The 22789-nt window shown below is 43.2% G+C and overlaps 1 protein-coding gene across 10 annotated transcripts in view; it reads right to left on the bottom strand.

Moving 5' to 3' along the window:
- enox1 (ecto-NOX disulfide-thiol exchanger 1) overlaps positions 1–22789 on the bottom strand; it is a 516884-nt gene that overhangs the window by 375540 nt on the left and 118555 nt on the right. For all 10 annotated transcript variants that reach the window (XM_059967825.1, XM_059967822.1, XM_059967817.1 and 7 more), the window contains 2 exons: positions 7566–7688; positions 2010–2183 (listed from right to left, as the gene is read on the bottom strand). In XM_059967825.1, the coding sequence (XP_059823808.1) occupies positions 2010–2183; positions 7566–7688 (297 nt within the window). The remainder of the gene's footprint in view (positions 1–2009; positions 2184–7565; positions 7689–22789) is intronic.

Below are 22789 nucleotides of genomic sequence, written 5' to 3'. Positions count from 1 at the left end.
TATCCGTTACTTTTCCCACTGATACAGGCCAACTTGCTGACTGCTTCCAGCATCTCTTTTTATTATAGAAAAAGCTTGCTGAATCAGAATCACTACATGGTACAGGAAAATACCACAAATTATTGTAAAACAATTGCCATAATTAGCTATGTACTAACCTCCATAAAGTTCTGCATTACCAATCTCAATTTGCCACTCTCCAGGCTGGTAACACTTAGCTGTCCTACATGGGGAAAACCTCTCACCATCAGTAATAGACCTCCCATTTAAACACTACACGACTAACCAGCCCATATTTGTATGTTCCCAATTCCAAGCTCCTCGCAAAGTGTAAAAGACACTTGATTAATGTGCTTGTGTTTAAGGAAAGCCACATGCCGCCTCATTTTACATGAACTGCTGAATCCCATATCATAGTAAGGACTTGCTGCTCTCTGAGTCAATTACAGAGAGCTTCTCCTTTGACTGGGAAAATGGTCTTCACCTAGACCAATGTTCTCTGACCTCGCACCCTTCTTCCTTCGAATAAAGCTGCAGTATCAGACTGACTGTTCCGAACCATCTCCACACAAAAGGTTTCTTCAGAGAAGAATAAATCAACAATGGTAGGTCTGTCAGCTCTGCCTATCACTAGATGGCTGCTGATTAACCAATCAATGGATGCATACCAAAAGCTCCTTACGAAAGGAATGGAGGTTATAGGCTGAGTGCTGGTCAGTGGGACTAGGTGAGTGTAAGCATTGGCATGGACTAGAAGGGCCGAGACGTCCTGTTTCCGTGCTGGAATTGTTATATGGTTATAATGAGCCTATGCCTCAACTATAGCCTCATCCACAAATTAAGTTATCCAATGAACTGGGCCTCAGAAGAGCAGGAGAGCTGGAGGACAATACACAGTGATCTGGGACTTCGTCACACAATGACTGCTGCTGTTGAGGGCTGGTCTGCAGTCCTGGATATTCCCAGAATCCACAGCCATGCGAGGGTGACCATAATGTGAAGAAGCATCCCCGCAATTTCACCCACAGACCTCTCCTCCCAAATCACACCATCTTGCACTTGACAAAACTGTTTCTGCACATCATCTACAAAATACTTCAAACCAGCAATTCAAAGCCCAACAAAACCAGTCCTTTCTGCCTACACCATCTACATCACTCCATTCTCTGCAAATTCATGTACCTGTCGAAGATCCTCTTCAATACCATTATTGTTTTGTATTCACCACCACCCCAAGAAACACATTCCAGGCACTCAGTACAACATGCAAAAAAAAAACTTGCCCTACTATCTCCTTTGAACCTACCCTCTTGTCTTAAACACACGTCCTCTGGTATTAGGCATTGTGACCCTAGAGAAAAACAACCGATGTTTACTCTGCCTACACCTCTCAATCTTATTAAATTTTATCAGGTCTCCTCTTAGTCTCTGCTGCTCCAGAGAAAACAATCATCTTTTCTATAACCACTCCTTTTAATCTAGGCAAACCTCTTTAGCACCCTCTTCAAAGCCTCCACATCCTTCCTATAATAGGGTGACCAGAATTGAATGCAATACTCCAGGTGTGGTCTAACCAGTTTTACAAAACTCCAGCATAATTTTCTGACTCTTAAACTCTGACAAGTGAAGGCAAGCATGCCACTGGCCCTCTTTACCCCCCATCAAACTGTGCAGGTACCTCCTGGTCACTGGAATCACTCTGGGAATCCACTTGGCACCTCTAACCCAGTCCAGCATCCCGTTTCAACAGGGAACGAGGCAGGGATGTTGAGATTTGGAGAGCAGGCAGATAAATAGCTGGAGAGACAGAAGCCTCCCCCATCCCCAATGTTGCCTTGAATGTCTCTGTACCGAGACACTGACGTCAACTGGGCAGCACAGACTCTGCTCCCATGCTGTCATGGAATGGCCTGTAACCCAGGATTATCAGTTCATCCCGAGACATTGGCATAGCTCCCAACCACTTTAACCTCCCCAGGCCGCCTCCACCAATCCCCTGGCAGACTCACTCGGATTTGCAGGGAAGAGTGTGCACCTGGCACAGTGGATGATTTCCTTCACCACCGGCAATTCTTGGGGAACAACTGGTCGCAGCAAACCTATCCCAGTCATGGTTGGGTTAACTGGAGCCATCCCAGCCACGAGCCCCAGGCCATGTTCGAATGCAGGCATGCAGATGGGATCTATAAACACAAGACAATTGCACAGCTGTAAAGATGTCGTGTCTGACACCAATAACACGGAGCTCTGGCGATACATCATTCAAAAAGTCCCTGAAACACAAGCTCCTCGGCAGAGCTCTCACCACTGACCCAGCGATGTTCAGTAATATAAACACAGTGATCCCTACACAGGAAGCAGGATGCTCTGATGAGCAGAGTGGGGGGAATTCCAGAGCCTTTTGTTGTCCATCTCTCTGACTAGCCCACTGCTCAGAACCCTGCTGAACAATTTTAAATGGTCTGCCCATGACCTATCAGAACCCAACACGGGGTCGTGGGTCAGGCAGATACCCCCTTCATCTACTGATTCTTACGCTTCCCCACCCCACCCAGGAACTGCAGACCCCAACTTACTGAACATTCCCCCCCCACTTCACTGACCCCAGCAACCCACTCCTCTAACTTACAGACAACCTCAGTTACTGACTGATACAATGAACCCCAGCAGTCACCGACAGACCAACACCCCATTCCCCAACCCCTGCCGCCCAGAGACAGCAGACACCAACTCACTGACCCCACCCTTCCAGCTTAACCACCCCTCGACTCACTGACACCCACCCCCACGGCACTGAGTATAGATGCATCATCAACCCCACCTCCCTCAATCCACTACAGCTTCACCCCTCACTCACCCAACACCCCGACTGTCAAAGATAGTCCAGCTGGTGTTTGCAGACACACTCCCTCAGCGCTTTACCCCAGCCGGTCTGCGGGGGATCTACCCCAGGTGGGTTCAGTGACCACTCACCAACAGTTAATTAGGACTCAGCTAAGCTTCAGCCACTGGTGCACCAGGCAGAAACTGATCATCTCAGGCAGGAGTGACAAACGCAAAATGCTGGAGGAATTCAGCGGGTCTATGGAATGATGAAATGTTCTCGTTTCAAGTCAGTACCCTTCTTCACCGGTAGTGGGTTCAGAGTTATTTTCACCCTGTAACTTTGCCACTGCTGAATGCAGTGAGGGGGGCATTTTCTGGAAATTGCCAGCTATCAGGTGGTGTGGGTAGGCCTTACAGGGCATTGCCTCAGGCTGAACAATGGACTATTTGTAGAAACATTTCAGAAAATCGTACAGGCACTGAGTGAAGAAATGTCTCATCTTTTCATTTCCATATTAAATGTCGCTTACTCTACCCTTGTGCGCATTAACCAGGAATATTTTGATCCATGTTTTGACTAAACTCACTGACCGAGTCTCCAGGGCCCTGGGTGCGAGAATTCCAATAGTTCACCACATACTGGGTGAAGTAATTTCTTCTCTCCCTTTTCCTATTTGGAATGTCTCTTTACTCTGAGTTCCAACCTCTGCACCCAAGGAAAACAGCTCTCTGCACCCTTCAAGAAAGTTACAAGTTTTGATAATCTCTCTCATTATTTTGAACCCTAGAGAAGGTCGACATCTCTGGACCTGTACTCAGGAAGAGGGGGCCTTCTCATTGAGATAGATGTGAGCAGCACGGACAGGAGGTTTCCACTTGCAGAGGAGCCTCGTATCAGAAAGGCACAGCCTTTCGAACTGAGATGGAGGGTTTTTTTCCAGACAGGGTGGAGAACCTGTAGAATTCATTGCCACAAAAAAAGCCATAGAGGACAAGTTATTAGCTGTATGTAAGGCAGAGCTTCATCAGCTCTCCATTGGGAAGGTGGTAAGGGCTACAGGAAGAAGGCAAGATGGTGCTAAGAGATACAAACTAGTTATAATTGAAAGGCTGAGCAGACTCAATCGAATGGCCAAATTCTACTCCTATATCCTCTGGTTTAACATGGTCCTAGTCTGCTCAATCTCTCTGCCGGTGGATTGGTGGGTCAGGGACTGCAGTCATTGGTCAGGAGGCGTTGGTGAGAGGGGAGTGCACGTGTCAATGCTTCAGAACTGGAGTAGATGACCAGTTCTCATGCCAGTGTGTGTTCCTGCCAGCAACCTCTGTCACACTACACTCTGCTCAGAGTAGAGGAGCTCTCCCTCGCTTGAGCTCAGTTGCCATTAACATTAGCCACCAGCTTAATATACATTGCAGCTAAACCCAAGTGCTTGTCGGGCTGAGCCAGGTTTGAATGTAACCTCCGGTGGCACATGTGCGGAATTGGCACAATCTCTTTGTGACTGTGTGGGAGGGAATGAGGCACCCACATTGGCTGCTGTCAACTGCCTGAAAGATGGATGCCTACTAAAATTTGAGAGATTAGAGAGCTAGCATATTCGCAATGGATCAAGTGGCCACTTTCCATGTTGTGTGGAAGTGTGGAGATATGGAATGAGAGAATCACTCAAAAGGTGGATCAATAATTGGTTTAATCTTGGACAGGTCTCAGCAAAATTCAAGTTGCCAAACCAGCCCCACTCAGCTGTGGTTTACAGCAGAATATTTATGATGAATAACTCAACAGGTGCAGCCACACAATAAGTCAGGCTGCTCCTGACATTGTATTCTGTGACATCTTTTCATTAGAGGCAGATGCTGCCACGAGTGAGTGCAGCCTGTGGAGGCAGACCACGAGCAGATTAATGGGGCCTGTGTTTAGCGAACAGGAACACAGACTACACATCGCATCTTGGAGACTTTCATTGGCAAGAGCCCACCTGGAGCTGTGCACACAGCTCTGGGCCCAGTGCCTTAGGAAGGACTCGCGGCCCTTGAACAAGTTCACACGAGTGCAGCAACAATCCAGGGATGATGATTTCACTTTATGGAGAGAGCTTGAGAAAAAAAACAGGGCTACGTGCTGTGGAGAGCCTTCCAAAGCTTCTTGAAGGATGTAGGGAGTACGTTTTCCCTGGGTTAGAGTCAAGAACCAGAGCAAGTCTGAGAATAAAGAGATAGGCTGCACGAGAATGAGAAGAGGATAAAATTTCTTCACTCAGTGTATGGCAAAATTCTTTCACCCAGGTGCTGTACAGCTTCAGTCAGTAACCTCACTCAAAACAGAAAATGGAACTTCTCTGGTAAATGGACAGGAGGATAGAGCAGGAAAGAGCATTGAGGGTGGAGGATTAGCCATGAGTAATCTCTCCTGCTTCTTCTCATGAACACTCACATTCTCTGAAAGTACTGAAAGGCCTGAAAGGGTTAGACTGAGGGACTCACTTTAAAAAAAAATCAGTGGAGTTGTGAGCAGTGAAGGTTGTCCAAGGATATAGTGGGATAGAGTTCAGTTATGGGCAGAGACATGGAAGATGGAGAATAATCTGGGAAGGTGTACAGCATTACATGTTGGGAGGGTCAGATCTAGTAGACAGTAACAACACCAACGTATACAGGGATTTTGGGGTCCAAGCCCTTAGCTTGCTGAAAGGGTCAGTATGGTAAAGGTGGCAAATGTATGCTTGTTTAAAAAAAACCAACACGGTCAGGGCATTGAATACGAGAGTCCGTTTTGGTCAGGCTGATTCTATGGAGGGAAATTGACAGTCATAATTTCAGCTCGCGACTCTTCCTCAGGACTAGGAAGAGGGGAGGTGGCCAGTATAAAAGGGTGAGGGAGGGAGCAAAGAGCTGGCGTGATAGTTGAATCCAGATGAGGGGGAAAGATGGGCAGTGGGGGGGAGAGTTAGTGGAAATGATGCAGGAATCTGGCTGGTGATAGGTGGAAGTGATAAAAGGCTGAAGAATACGGAATCTGATAGGAGGGGACAGTGGGTCATGAAATAAGGGAAGGAGGTGAGGAGGGATACTAGAATGTGTGAGGAATGTGCAGATTAAGTGAGCAGGAGAGCAGAAACAGAAGGAGTATTGGGGCCAGTGGGAAAGGAGAAAACAAAAGTGGGGGTTGGGGGGGGAAGGAGGTGGGAAACAGAGAGGTGTTGCTTCCAGAAGCTGGCAAAAATCGCTGTTCATGCAATCAGGTTGGAAACTACCAAGGCAAAATATGAGGTGCTTTTCCTCCACTCTGTGGCCGGTCTCAACTTGGCAAAAGAGGAGGCTGTGGACAGACACGCTGGTGTGGAAATATGGAAGCTGGCCTCCAGGAGATCCAGTAGCTGGAGAGAAGGAGCGTGACAAAAGTCGTCTCTCAATCTGGTCCGGTTTCACCGATGTAGAGCAGGCCACACTGGGAGCACCAGACACAATAAATTACACCAATTGATTCCTACGTTAAGTAGTGCTGTTTAGGACCCTGAATGGTGTTGAGGCTGAGGGAAGAGGTACAGCACTTGGCACAGTTGCGGGAATAAATGCTTGAGGGAAATCAGTGGGGAGGGAGGTGGACAGGGGGATTCACAGCACGAGTGGTCCCTGAGGAAAGTGGAGATGAGGAGGGAGGGGAAGATGTGTTTGGTGGTGGGATCCTGTTGTACATGTCGGAAGTCGCAGAGAATTATGCATTGGATGTGGAGGCTTGTAGGGTGATAGGTGAGAACAAGAGAAACCCAAAGCCCTGTCCCTGTGTCAGGCGTTGGGGGGGGTGGGGAGGGAGGGCAGACACATGGGAAATGGTGAGGACAGCATTGATGATGGTGGCAGAGGCTGCACCGTTTTCTGAAAGAGATATCTTGGATGTCAATGTAGCAAAGAGTTGGGGACCTTTACTGCTGTAGGTTTGTGATATGGACTGTTCTAGGTAGCTGACAAAAAGGCAAGCACAACTGGAGCCCACGCGAGTGCCCTTCAATTTTGAGAAAATGGCAAGAGGCAAAAAAGATAATTTGTTGAGGGCGAGAACCAGCTCTGCCAGGCAATTTTTTTTCTGGAATTTTTTTCCTGATAAAAATGGTTTTAGAATTTTGAGGGGCCCAGAAAGATGGTCAGTGTTTTTACAGAGAGGAAATCTCAAACACGGGGTAAAGGTCAAAAGGGAGAAGGGGCACACTTAAAGGAGATTTATGAGGCAAGTTTTTTTTTATTGCAAACATGAACCGTGCCCTGAGAGGTGGTGCAAGGACATACAATAGCAATGTTTATGAGGCATTTTGACAGATATCTAAACAGGCAGGAAATGGAAGGGTGTGGACCATGTGCAGGCACATGCGTAGCTTAAGTTGGCCTTCTGGTCAGTACAGGTGCCAATGGTCGAAGAACTGTTCAGTGAGGAACAGGCCCTACGTTCTAAGGTATTAGAAATTTCTAACACCCGCTGTACTTTGTTTCTGATTTATTTCAGGCTCTGTGAACCCCAACCACCAGAGTAGCTGGGGCTCCGACAGAGATAGGAGCTCACAACATCTGCATCAGAACCACCTCTCAACTTAAGCTGAGCATCTTGTTGCAATGCTCACTAGGTCAAGACTCCCTGCCCCAAGGAGGGCAGGCCAAATGCTCACCAGACCTCACTAGCTTGTATCCCCATGTCCAAGTATGAAAAGGGGCAGAAAGCAGAATGGAATCCAAACCATGCTTACCTGATACCAATGGCACTGGGGTGATCCCCAGGTTGTTCATGGCTGTGGCCCATGCGGTGGTGTCAGTGACAGACATGCTGATCTGGCTTGGTCCTAGGACTATACCTTCCAAACCCTCTGTTCCTGCCGAGAGAAAAGAAGTTGTTTAGCTGTGTCCCTCTTTTGCCGGAGGTTTCTGCTTCTTCCCTTTGTAATTGTGCTTCACTCTAGTCTTCGGAGCAGGCCCTGTGAAGAGAGGGACGGCAGGAAGCTGATCCGGTGCCTGGCGCTGGCTGAGGGAGCACCGTCACCTCCAAGGCAGAAGACCAAGAGTTCAAGTTCACTCCAGGTCGTGAGTGGACAGAGCAGAATAGCTCCACTGCCTTAATGACCAGGGCTCCAGCTGCTCTGTCCTGAGCACGAAGACGACATCACAGCACTGCCCTGAATTCTTTGCCAGCCGCCTCTCCCTCAATGAGCACTCAGTATTTACGGGAGCTTATTGTGCACAAGTTGTCTGCTGTGCTTCTGACAGTGGTATAGGAGGAGCACAGATAGGGTAAATGGAAGCAGGCTTTTTCCACTAAGATTGGGTGGGACTACAATCACAGGCCATGGGTGAAGGGTGAAAGGTGCTAACGTTAAGGAGAACATGAAGGGAAACTTCTTCACTCAGAGGGTTGTGAGGGTGTGGAATGAACTGCCAGTGCAAGTGGTGCATGCAAACTCAATTTCAACAGTTAAGAGAAGTTTGGATGGTCACATGGGTAGTAGAGATATGGAGGAGATTGGTCCTGGTGCAGATCAATGGGAGCTGCAGCTGACTCGTATCGTTCCATACCACCAAATCACATTGTTTCCTTGCGGCCCAGTAGCACATACTTTGCGGCCCGGTGGTTGGGGACCACTGTTCTAGACGACCACATGAGAAGTGTGGATGAGAGACAGAATTAAGGAGTCAATGGGAACCTGGGCAGAAGAACGTGGGCTAGTGTTGGGAGCAGTGTAAATATCTCCTTTGTGGTCAGCATATTTGCAGTGGGTTTGTGACACCAAGCAGCACCAAATGGGCAGCAAGAGAAATAGAGGAAGTTGGTAGAAGGAGCAGTTTCACCGAGTACAGGGCCTCCCCAGGTCACCACAAGCTTCCATCCCTGTGAATGGTTCTAACCCAGGTAGGCGGTTTGCCAGTCAGAGACCCAGTCGCAGAGTGCCATCACAGCAGATGCCTGCAGCCCACTGGTCTCCAAACACTCAACTGCCCGTAGGTTGGGTGTTCAGAACCTTCTCAGTCTCATGCATTCAAAAGCACAATCTGTGTTTTCTGGGGATACACAATTAACTTATTGATAATTAATTGCAAAAGACAGAACCCCGAGCTTTATCAGACACATGGGATACAACTGAAGCAGGGATTAAGCACTTGACCAGTGTCAGTAACAGAGAATTTGACAGATTCAAAACAAAGTCATTGCAGTGCTCAACAAAACAGAAGAGGATGTTTACCCCCAGGTAAAAACAGGGCAACAAGCAGCAAGAGGAGGCCTTCGCACTGGTTGATTTCCACTCTGCCACACCCAACCCAGCAGCATGACACATGACCTGATCCAATCTTAACCCTGTCGCCATTCCACATACCAATGTCTGTCTTGGGAGTTCTCCAAGAGAAGAACACTTTAATTTCATTTTATTCAGAGATATAGCATGATAACAGCCCTCCCAGCCCAACAAGCTCGCACTGCCAAATCCCACACACCATCAATTGACCTACTAGCCTGAGCATCTTTGGACAATAGAAATAAAGGAAGCTGGTAAAGGGGGAGACATGAGCACCCGGTCATAGAGAGAACGTACAGACTCCTTACAGGCAAAGCAGAACTGATTCAGGGTCACCGACACTTTAAAAGTGTTGTGCTAACCACTAGGCTACTTTGCCTTCATTTTTTGTCTCCATTTCTGGGTTTACTGGGCAATGCTTTGTTGTGAATGTACACCAACCAGTCCTTGAACCCCCACCCCCTCCACTTGGGGAAATATCGTTTCAACATCCATTCTGTGAATCCTCCTCAGAATCCTTGTGTTTTAGTAAGATCACATTGTTCATCGAAAGTTCAACAAGCCCCGGGTACATTCCTAAACTTTCCCCATTCACCAACCCTTCATCCCAAGGATCAGCAGAGGGAAGCTTCTCCAAACTTCCTTTAGTACAAGTACACCTCTCCCCCAATGTGGAGAACTATAGTGTTCTCACTGAGTGCAGCCACAGGACTCCTTGTTTTTAATGCCCCTTCACTTAGGGTACATGTACTCAAGGTGAGAGGGAAACATTCAAGGGAGATGTGCAGGACAATTTTTTAAAAAAGTTATACAAAGAATGATAAATGCCTGGAATGGATTGTCATGGGTGGAGATGGAAGCAGATACGCTGGTAATGTTTTTTATAGATATGCTGGGAATGGAGGGACAGCGATCACATGCAAAAGAGATTTAGTCAAATTTAGAGTTGTGCTTAGCACAGATACTGCAGGCCAAGGTGCCTGACTGGTGCTGTATTGTTTGATGTATGCTCAAACAATAACTACCATGTGCATTTTCCTTCCAGATTACTTGCAGAACCTGTATGCTAACATTGCCTTTCAAGAACAGCCACAACTTTCTAAACTTCAATACTCTAAAACCTCACAACTTGAGCAATATTCTGCCTTTCCACTCTTCCTTCCAAAGTGAATCACCTCAAATTACCCCAGCTTTACACCCATTGTGCCTCTGCCCTCTCACTGAACTTTTCTATAGCTCCTTTCAGACTCCCACAGAAGCTTTCCAATCATCTGGTCAGAGGATTTGATTACATAATACTCTGTCCCTTCATCTGAGCCATTAAGCAGACATTGCAAATCATTGAAGCTCTTACTGCCAACTCATGGTTGCAGCCTGCTAACATGGGAATGGCACGTGTATCCCAGCTTTGCAGTTAGCGTTTATTTATCCATGTCAATACATTACCAGCAAAAGAGTTTTATCTTTTGTTCATTTTAGAGCTTTGCAGAGTTGGGTGAAAGTGTAGGAGATTGGCTTGAAATGTCACAAGGCACAAAGAATTTAAAAGCCTTCTACTGCAATGCTCCACACTGTATGTGTGTCCAGCTTTAGCCAGCATTGTGGATATCCAAACAATGAGCTGGAAAGCCAGGGGAAGGGTGGTGGGGTTTGTGGTTTTGACTCCATACGGAGGCTGAGGAACAAGCCTTACTCCAAACATCCCCTACAATCAGAATATTACTGCTTCCAAATGTCTGAAATCCAGATTCGCTACAAGAAGTCTGCTCAATTGACACTAAGCCAGGAACTTATTTGAGTGTATGTCAAGAGGAGAGGTAGCTAGGAAGATCTCAACAACCAGAACATACAGGTGTCTAGGGAAGGCTTGTTAATCATGGCCTAACTGTCTGAAGGATGAGTACACAGGAGGAGTAGGAGAATAGTGAAAGGAAATTACTGGAAACACTGGAGAAATCCCCAGAGTGTAGATCAGGCAGCATCTTACTATCTGCTAATGAGAAAGCAGATACTAAATATTTCAAGGTAGTCCTTCCCCTTTACTTCCCATAACTAATTCCCCAGTCTCATTCTCCGAGGAATGAATGCTGGTCTTAAAAATCTCCCCAAAGAAGCTTTGTCTCCTTTTCCATTTCCTCGCTAGCTTCCTGTATCATTTTTCCTCATTCATTCTTCGAGCTGTTGAACTATTCCCAATTTTCCAGATTCTTCTAATCTTCCCAAAGCTGTGCATTTCTTTTTACAATCTGATAACATCCTTAAATTCCTAGATTAATCACAACTGCTCAAACTTCTCACAAAGATTTGATCCTTTAGATGAAGGTAACATCTAGCCATTAAACATCTGGAAGCAGTAATAGTCTGATGCAACGGCCGGTTGGAATAAAGTCTGTTCCTTAGCCTCCTTACATCAAGTTCAACCTCCTCCTGTCTTTGTAGTGGATCAGCACAATGGACACACAAGAGACTGCAGATCTGGAGCAACACATCCATTCAGTTCATATGAAGGTCTTGACTCAATGTTGACTGCCTTCTTTCCCCCATAAATGCTGCCTGACCTGCTGAGTTCTTCCAGCACTTTGAGTGTATCTACAATACATTGCAGCTCGACTATAACTGGAAACACTGACGTTCAAGATGTGCCATTACAACCCATTTTGAGTCACTTTTGTGTTTTCTCCCAATTCTGCAAACACCAAAGAACGAGCAAGAGATACATTCGAGAATTTGCAGACACCTAGATCTTTATCAACATTTAGATTTGTAATCGAATGCCCAATCACATAGCACCAATTTACATATTTGGGTTTCCCGAAGTCGACAGTGTTTTGCTTTCTGACAGATCCTTAGCCTTGCTTTGCAAAAGCAGTTTATTAACCTGCTCAGATGCCAGCAGATAGGGGAACAACACCAGTGCACACAAGGCTAAACATTTTCCCCTTGTTACCTGCAGCAAGCATACACTCTTTATAATAAACTCAAATACCGGAAACATTTGTATTCCAGATTTCCAGTGTCAGTGGAAGTTTTAATTTTCTTGATAATTATTGCTGATGGCCTCTCCTGGGGTGACAGGAGGCAGAGCAAATAACTGGAATGTAATTCAAACAAGAGAGGGCAGGATTTTCACAGAGAATGGTGGGGCCCAGTTCATAGCACAGAAGGACCAGGGAATACCAGCACCTGCGTTTCTGAAAGCAGGTAGGTAGGCTGGTAAAGCAAGCCTTCCACATGCTGGCCTTCAATCTGGCCATGATTATAGGAGGAGGATGTGTTTATTTTTAAAAAGCCAGAAAGAAGTTAATTTGCAGAATGCTTTGCCACAGGTTTCTGTGGAGCCCAAAACCACGGGCATATTTAAAGCACAAATTGATAACTTGCCGATTGGTCAGGGTTATCAAAGAAGGCAGGTGTATGGGGTTGAGTGAAATCCAGGATCTGCCATGATGGAATGCCAGGGCAAAATTGATGGGCTAAATGGTCCAACTTTGCTCCTATGTCTTAAGGTCTAAGTTGGGATGTTATGTTGTACAAGATGTCAGTGTGGTGTCATCTGGGGTATTGTGTATAGTTTATTGGTCAGCTGGCTATAGGAAAGATGGCGCTGAGACTTGAGGGACTGAGTCATGGAGGGAGGCCAACTAGGCTGGGACCTCTTCATTGGGGGTAGGACCAAGGAGGGCAATAATTTGACAGAGCTGTATTAATCATGAGGGGCATGGGTAGCATAAATCAAGAACTAGGGGGACAAATGAAGAGATTTAATAGGGACCCAAGGAGCAACTTTTCGCCCAGGTCAGGGAATGGAATAAGCTGCTAGAGAATGTAGAGGTAGACACATTAACGAAAGTTAAAACATACTTGGTCAGATACTTGGACAAGAAAGGTTTAGAGAGCTACGAGCCAAATGCAGATGAATCGAACAGGAATCTTGGTCAGCATAGAGCAATTGTGCTGAGAGCCTGTTTCCAGCTGTAAGACCATGAGCAGGTAAAGTCTGTCAGGAGAGCTAAACTCTCAACCTTCCTCGAGGTGGAAGTACTCGAAGCACCAGTAAATCATCCATCCCTCCAGTTGTGAAGATCACTGTTGATCTTTACTTCAGCACTGTTCTGTTCCAGGAAACCAGTTTGTTATGATCCTACCCACTGACTCAGGGTAGAGATTCACCAACCACCCAGCTGTTCGTCCTCTAGTCTAACAGCCCGGCGCCCAAACTCCACAACCAGGAGAAACCTCTTGCCATCGAACGTCCACACCACTCTGCCACAAGACAGACTGCTCGGCTCAGCACAACACACTGTAAATACTGCTGATTGTGCAAGGTATCGGCTTGTTCACACTGAGCCAATCATGACCGCCAAAATCTCAAATAGAACCTGCTGAGGCAGAGTTTGACATCAAGATGGAATGCCAATAAAACTACAAAAAGTCACATAATATGCAATCATAAAACTACCCGTCTTGAAGGGCCTCAGCCTGAAACAGTTGTTCCGTTTCCTCCACTGATGCTACCTTACTTGCCAAGGTCCTCTAGTAGATTGCATGCATTACTGCTGTCCCTGTACCCAGTTGTCTATAGCAGCTGAAGTGATCCAGAGATTACAAATTCTGAGGTCCTGATCTTTATATGACTAATTTCATACTACAGAATCTCAACCCTTCTCCTATGACCTCCGGCTACTCACACTCCCCTTCCAGAATGTCCTGCAGCGACTCGAGACATCCTTGACCCACATACAGGGAGGCACCATACCCACCTGGAGTCCCTTCTGTGGTTATGGGAGCACTTAACTGACGAGGGTCCAAGGATCTCTCCTCAGAGCACGAGCAAGACATTCTGATACTTTAGTCAGAGGGTGGTAAATCTGTGGAATTTGTTGCCATGAACGGTTGTGGAGGCCAAGTCATTGGGTGTATTTAAGGCAGAGATAGATAGGTTCTTGATTAGCTGTGTCATCAAAGGGTATGGGAAGAGGGCAGGGGAGTGGGATAACTGGAAGAATTGGATCAGCCCATGATTGAATGGTGGAGCAGACTTGATGGGCCAAATGGCCTACTTCTGCTCCTACATCTTATGGTCTTACGATAATAGAATCCCGTACTCCTATCACTCACCAATTTCCAGATGATATAAACATAGGTAACAGTATTAATTCCCTCCCATATCCCAGACAAGCTTAAGGTTCTGCCTGTTGGGAGATCAAACTATGCAAAGAACAGTACACAGTTAATGGCAGGACCCTTAACAAGGGTGTCAGAGGGATCTCGGGGTCCAAGTTCATACAACCACCTAGGAAAAGCTGCACCTGCTGATAGAGTGGTAAAGGAGGCAATGGCATCCTGTCAAAGGATCTTGGCCTGAAACATCAACTGTAGTTTTTAATCCATAGATGCTGCGGCTTGCTGAGTTCCTCCAACATTTGTGTGCGTTATACAGCACACTTCCTTTTATTAATCATCTCATTGAGTTGAAGAGTCAGGAAGCAATGTTGTAGCTTTATAAAGCTCTGGTTAGGCCACATCTGGAGTACTACACTCAGTTCTGGTCGCCCCACTATATGAAGAATGTGATGGCTTTGGAAAAGGTGCACAAGAGGTTTATCAAGATTAGAGAGAAACTTGGGTTGCTCTCTCTGGAGAGGTGAAGGCTGAGGGGAGATCGGACAGAAGTTAGAAAACTATGAGAGGCATAATGAGTGTGGAAAGTTGGTACCTCTTTCACAGCTCTGAAATGTGATACTACAGGGAATGTGTTCAAGGTGACAGCAAGTTTAAGAGGAGATAGGTGGGACAACAGAGTGGTGGGAGCCTGGAATTTGCTGTAGGGGTGGTGGGGAAGGCAGATACGATAGTTAAGACCATAAGATATAGGAGCAGGATTAAGCTATTTGGCTCATTGAGTCTGCTCTGCCATTTCATCATGGCTGATCCATTTTCCCTCTCAGTCCCAATCTCCTGCCTTCTCCCTGTATCCCTTCAAGCCCTGACCAATTAAGAATCTATCAAACTCTGCTTTAAATATACCCAATGGCTTGGTTTCCGCAGTTGTCTGTGGAAACGAGTTCCACAGATTCACCACTCCCTGGCCAAATAAATTCCTCCTCATCTCCATCCTAAAATGATACCCCTCCATTCTGAAGCTGTGTCCTCTGGTCTTCAAGGCTCTTAGGCATATGGAAGGATTTGCATCACGTGTGCACATTTGTTAGATGGTTTAGTACTAGTTTAATTAGCTTGGCACGACTTAGTGGGCCAGAGGACCTGTTCTTGTGCTGTACTATTCTATGTTCTATAAAGAAACAGGAATGGTCACAGTCCAGGCATTGTGTAGCCCAGATTCCCACTGCCTCATTGGAAGCCACTGGGCATCTGTCCTACGCAGGCATAGTGGGTTAGAGCCGGACTGAGCCACTGTGAGCGGCACTGCTACTGCCAGTTGGTACAGGACAGAGATCAGCAAACAGTACAGAAGCAGGTCACTTGTCCCAGCCACTTTGGCGCAGATACTTCTACTCCCTCGTCATAAGCAACACAGGAAGTTAATCCTGATTTACAGTGGTTACCACGGATTTTACACACTGCCCTTGTCAGTGAAAGAAAAACCTGGGCATGAAATGGGAAGGCAAATCATTCCCATCCATTTTCTGAAACTAGTTCCACCCACGAGATTAGCAGCAGATTGATTCAAGCACTGAAGTCAGAGTGGGTGAGGAAAGGTGGGCACTGTCCATCTTCCCTCTTCCAAATCTAACACCCTCCTCTCTTGGACTCCCCTTCAATGCACTTGCATTATACCCCTCAACCACTCCCCTGGGAATAAGACCACATCCTCAACTCTCCTGGGGTAACAGTACTTACAAATTCCTTTCCACTCATTATACAAGTACCAAGCCAGAGAAACCACTGCCTTACTGCGAGACTGCGACAGACTTACACCAGCCGTTCGCCTAGGTGGCTTTCCACTCCAAGGTCAACCCGGATTCCAGTGCTGTCCGCGTCCATGTTCTCCCCGGTCATGTGGGTTTCCTTTGGATGCACCAGTTTCCACCCACACCCCAGCGATCTGTGGGTTGGTAGGTTAATTGGCCACTGAAAAGGTTACAAGTGTGCAGGTGTGTGATAGAATCTAGAGGGGGTCTTTGGGAATTTGGGGAAGACACCATGGGATAAATGTGGTATAAGTATGGATGATGTTCAGCATTGACTCAGTAGACTGAAGGGCCCATTTCTATGTTGTACCTCATTACATCTCCATGCACCGATTCCCTATATCCTCTGCCTCTATAACCCTAGGGCCCTTTGACCTTGCGGTTCTTTGACTATGCCCTGCGTGACCATGACTCCTCTCCAATTAGCCCAGGCTTGGCCATTGTCACCAGCATCACCACCCATCCAGCTCGGGACTCGACTCACTGCTTTGATCAGTGCAAGGCTGACCTCTCAGGTGGGACTGGCTTGGCAGAATAAATGATAACGATCCGCCTTAACAAATCACAGCCAGCACCATCTCCTTTTGCCAAGTCTTTGAAAGAAGAAGTTGTCAATGTGTAAATCAAGCTGCAAATTCACTATTCACCTACTGACCGACTTCACTTCAACTCCTCCCTGGTGTAGTTATGTGTGTTCTCTGCTGTCAGATTACCCCACATCCATCCCCGGGCTTGACGTGTGGGATGGAGAGGACACATTGCAGGAATGGTGAATGCATTGGTATTGATACCAGCGTACTGTTGTCACAAAATACAGTGGGAAAAGTTTGCTTTGCATACCACGCAGACAGGTCATGCCATACGCAGGTGTAGTGAGGCGGCAAAAAGATAGGCCAGCATAGACTCAATGGGCTGAAAGGGAGTTCCTCAAACAATATGGAAACCTGTGGCTACCAGAACTTCACCTGCCAGTGGGACATTTCTCCTGCCCACTGTTCAATTAGGTTGGACAAGGAGTGCCGCTGGCTGAGGAAGCCTGTACGTTGTCAAGGACACAAACCAGTCACTGTGCACTAGTCTAGACTTAACAACTTATCCTTTACGCTAAAATTAAAATGATCCATTTATGTCGCTTGCAGCAGTAGTAGAGGTTGTACATTCCTTTTGAAAAAGAACAGAGCATCTTTGATGTTCTGAAATCACTACCCAGAGGCCAACCAGACTGGAGAAATGTCATAAGCACCACAGTACATGGATGCCACAGAACAAACAGCAGGAGCTCAAACCTCTGTGGGAGGGTTTACGTATCCCATCTCATCTCACCACCCATCAGACTGGCATGGAAGTGCCACCCATCGTAAGGAGCCTGCTTCAGAGTCAGCCAGGTAAAGCAAGGAGAAAGGAATTTTGGAAGGGAACAGAGCAGATGCCACTCTTTGAGTGTGCCAAGTTGCCAGGCAACAAAGTTCCATCATAAAAACTGCTTCAGTTATTATATAAAAAGCATCAGTATGGGTACTAAAATATTGCTGCTTAAAGCAAAAAGAGACCTGGGATTAATTAGGAACAGTAAAAATGTCATTAATGGTGATGGAAAATCAGAACGAATTATAAACAAGTGTCGCAAGAAATTTCCCAAAAGTATGGACAATATTTACAGAAGCACATGAAAAGCAGCTCATTTTTCAAAGAAATAAAGTCAAGCTTCAGAAACAGAGCAGGCAGACTCTTTCCTGTCTTCTTCAATCTTTTTATTATTGTTATTAATAACAAAATAAAATTGATACATAGATAATGGGATTACAAACATACACATTTCAACTGAACATGAAAGAATACATAAGCAATGATTACAGTATAAATGAGTATTCCCAAATCATAGACGATACAATATACAAATAAACAAGGCAAACCTAGGTATATCATAATATATTAAAAAAACAGAAGAGAAAAAAATATGCAAAAAAAACTAATAACTAATAAAGAAACAAACAAAAAAGGAAAAGAGAAAAAGAAAAAGGGCTGTTTATAATATCTCACAAAAATACAAAATCATCAGTGTCGTCAACTCTGATCCTCTCAACATATATAAAATCAATACTGGAAAAACAAATAGGCTTGGAACAGGGTCATATTACATCATATGAAAATATTGAATAAATGGTCCCCATATCTTTTCAAATTTAATAGAAGTATCAAATACAACACTTCTAAATTTTTTCTAAATTTAGACATAACAGTTTGAGAAAACCAATGAAATACGGTAGGAGGATTAATTTCTTTCCAATTCAACAAAATAGATCTTCAAGCCATTAATGTAAGAAACACAATCATTCGACAAGCAGAAGAGGATAAATGGAGTGAGTCCATCATTGGTAAACCAAAAATTGCAGTAATAGGATGAGGTTGTAAATCAATGTTCAATATCGCAGAGATAATATCAAAAATTTCTTTCCAATATTTTTTCAAAAGCGGACACGACCAAAACATATGAGTTAAAGACGCTAACTCAGAATGACACCTGTCACAAATAGGATTTATATAGGAATAAAAACGAGCCAATTTAATCTTGGACATATGAGCCCTGTGCACAACTTTAAACTGTATTAATGAATGTTTAGCACATATAGATGATGTATTAACTAATTGAAGAATTTTATCCCAATTCTCAATAGGAATAATAAGGTTAAGCTCTCTTTCCCAATCATTTTTTGTCTTATAAAGGGGCTCTGAACATATCATCATAATTATATTGTAAAGTTTTGATATCAGCCCTTTCTGAAAAGGATTTAGTTCAAACAAATTCTCCAAAATACCTGAAAACACAAAATTTGGAAAAGTAGGAAGTACAGTATTTAAGAAATTCCTAATCTGTAAATATCTAAAAAAAAATGAAATCTAGGCAAATTATATTTATTAGATAATTGCTCAAAAGACATAAAACAATTATCCAAAAATAAATTGGAAAATCGTAATAATCCTTTAGTCTTCCAAGCTGAATAAGCTTGGTCTATAATAGAAGGATAAAAAAAGCAATTGGATACAATAGGAATATTTAAAACAAACTGAGTCAACCCAAAAAATTTTCAAAATTGAAACCATATACGTAAAGTATGTTTAACTATCAGGTTGTCAATTCGTTTCGGCAATTTAGAAAGAGCAAAGGGAAGAGAAGTCCCTAAAATAGAACCCAATGCAAATCCTTGTACAGATTTAGTTTCCAAGTTCACCCAATGAGGGCTAAAAGATATATCCAAATCCTTTAACCAACATATCAAATATCGGATAATAACTGCCCAATAATAAAATCTGAAATTAGGTAATGCTAACCCACCTTCCTTCCTTGCCTTCTGTAAATATATTTTACCTAACCTAGGATTTTTATTCTGCCATATATATGAGGAAATTTTTGAATCAACATTAGCAAAAAAAGATTTCGGAATAAAAATTGGTACCGCTTGAAATATATAAAAACTTGGGTAAAATAACCATCTTAATAGCATTAATCCGACCTATCAGAGATAAAGATAGTGGTGACCATTTAGTAAACAAACATTTAATTTGATCAATTAAGGGTAAAAAATTAACCTCGTCTTTATAGTTTTTTTGTGATTTTAATCCCTAAGTAAATAAAAGAGTCATTAACTAATTTAAAAGGTAAACTTCCATAAATTGGAACCTGTCTATTTAAAGGAAACAATTCACTATTATTAAGATTTAATTTATACCCAGAAAAATCACTAAATTGAACCAACAATGATAAAACTGCAGGAATGGATTTCTCAGGATCAGAAATAAATAGTAATAAATTATCTGCATATAATGATAACTTATGTATATCTGTCCCTCGATTAATGCCAAAAATGTTCTGTGATTCTCTGATAACAATTGCCAAGGGTTCTAAAGCAATATCAAATAATAATGGACTAAGAGGACAGCCTTGTCTAGTACCCCGAAATAAACAAAAAAAGGGAGATCTTAGATTGTTAGTAAGCACCGAGGCTACTGGAGTGTGATAAATCAGTTTAATCCAGGAAATGGATGTCGGACTAAAATTACACTTCTCAAGCACATAAAATAAGAATGGCCATTCAACTCTATCAGATGCTTTCTCCGCATCTAATGAAATAACACCTTCTGAAGTGCTATGTGAAGGAGTATAAACAATATTCAATAATCTCCTAACATTGAAAAAAGAATAGCGAATTTTAATAAAACCGGTTTGATCTTCCGAAATAGTTTGGGGTAATACCTTCTCCAGCCTCGATGCCAGTAACTTGGAAAAGATTGAATGTAGATTTCAAGATAAAGATATTGGTCTATAGGATGCACAGTCAGTAGGATCTTTATCTTTCTTCAGTATTAAAGAAATGGAAGCTCTATAAAAAGATTGTGGCAGATTGCCCAATCTAATTGCTTCTTCAAAAACCCTGCATAACCAAGGAGAAAGAGTAGCGGAAAAACATTTAAAAAATTCTACTGTATACCCATCTGGACCTGGTGCTTTCCCAGAATTCATAGAGGAAATAACCCTTTTAAATTCTGCATCCAGAATAGGAGTTTCTAATATTGAAAGATCATCTGATGATAATTTTGGAACATTCAATTTCCCAAGAAAATCACACATGGTATTACGATCATGAGGGAATTCGGAATGATACAGGGAGGTATGAAAATCTTGAAATGATTTATTTATCTCATCATGGTTAACTGTCAGATCCCCATTCTGCTGACGGATCTTAGTAATTTGACGTTTAACCAAAGCATTCTTCAATTGACTAGCTAACAGTTTACCCGATTTATTACTATGTATATAAAAAACAGATCTGGTTTTCATCAATAGATTTTCAATCGAAGATGTAAGTAATAAACTATGTTCCGTTTGAAGTTCAACCCTTCGTTTGTAAAGCTCCTTGCTAGAAGTAATCGAATATTTCTTGTCAATCTCTTTAATTTTATCAACCAATAAAAGAGTTTCCTTCTTAATGCATTTTCTCAGACCAACAGAGTAGGAGATAATCTGTCCACGTATATATGCTTTAAAAGTGTCCCAAAGAGTTCCGCAAGAAATATCACCCGTGGAATTAGTTGAAAAGAAGAAATCGATCTGTTCCTTCATAAATTTAATAAAATCCGGATCTTGCAGTAAGATAGAATCAAATCACCATTGTCTAGCACTAGAAGCTGTATCCATAAATTTAATAGAAAGTTTTAATGGAGCATGGTCAGAGATGGCTATAATATCATAATTACAACTGATGGAATAAAACAAGAGTCAATAAAAAATAATCAATTCTCGAGTAGGAATGATAAACATGTGAGAAAAATGAAAACTCTTTGTCCTTAGAATGCTGAAATCTCCAAATATCAAAAATTCCATTATCAGTCAAAAAAAGAGTGGCTGACTTATCAAGTAAAGTCTGAGTAGCTATAGATTTGTCCATCAAAGGATTTAAACAACAATTAAAGTCACCACCCATTATTAACTTATATTCATTTAGATTAGGTAGAGAAGTAAATAAGGACTTTAAAAAAAATCGGGACAATCCACATTTGGAGTATAAACATTAACCATAGCAACCTTTTTGTTTAAAAAGTAAGCCAGTAATTAACAAAAATCTACCATTCGGATCCAAAAAGATATCATGTTGGACAAATGCAATAGAGGAGTCAATAAAAATTGAAACTCCTCTTACTTTGGCATTCAAATTCGAATGATACTGTTGACCCCTCCAAAACCTAAAAAAGCGATAATTATCCTCTTTCCTCACACGAGTTTCTTGTACAAAAATGATATGAGCATTAAGTCTTTCGAATACTTTGAAAATCTTTTTCCGTTTAATCGGATGGTTTAATCCAGTAGTATTCCAAGAGACAAAATTAATGGTCTGAGCCATCTTTCTGAAATCAACCCTTTGGTATATAAAGGGTTAACCAAATTATGAACTCATGCACCTGGAAGAGGAACAAAAATAAGGGTAGCGGACATCTTTGTAGTTTAAAATCGCCCAAATTAAAAAACAAAAAAAAACTGGTATAAGAAACATAAGATTTAGAAAAAGGCCTCCCACCCCCCACCCAAGAGGAGAAAAAAAAAGACCACCCCAGCCAAGGATAGGCTGGGAAAAAGGAAAGATGAAACTAAATCTACCCCCATATCAGCAGAAGACAACTCCGTATATAAAGGATAAAAAAAGATCTACCCAAACTCTAAAGAAATAATAACCACTATACTGAAACCAAACTTCTTAATATAATTAGTCGTAAAAAAAAGCAAAAAGAATATAATCACTAGTAACTTATAAATCGGGTTAAAAACCCAAACAAACCAAAAAACAATTTAAACTGTGATAAGAGATGCATTATAGGAAGAAGACGAGAGAAAAAAATGGCGAAATCAAAAAAAACCCGAAAATATTTTAAAGAAACCGCCATCTTAGTAAAAAAAATATTCACCTTCGAAGGATTAATAATAATAACCAAAGATAAAGTACAGTGGTTGAAATAAAATAACAAGAATAATATGTCAAAAAAAGCTTTAACTAGAGTATAAAATATAGAGTAAACCTACACCAATAGCCAGAAACAAGATCTGGTTTTGGAAATAAAAACCATCTTGCACGATCTGAAACACTCATTTATTAGGGATGAGAATCCGTAGCAGTAGGGAAGTTCTCATTCAGAAAGCTTCTCGCTTCAGATGAAGAAAAAAAATCCGCCATGGTGCATTCGGAGACGATATTCTGAGCTTCGCAG

The sequence above is a fragment of the Hypanus sabinus genome, chromosome 4 (genome assembly GCF_030144855.1).
Source record: "Hypanus sabinus isolate sHypSab1 chromosome 4, sHypSab1.hap1, whole genome shotgun sequence".
Classification (NCBI taxonomy): Eukaryota; Metazoa; Chordata; class Chondrichthyes; order Myliobatiformes; family Dasyatidae; genus Hypanus; species Hypanus sabinus.
The sequence above is the reverse complement of the archived record's forward strand: the minus strand, read 5'-3'. Positions and strand labels throughout refer to the sequence as shown.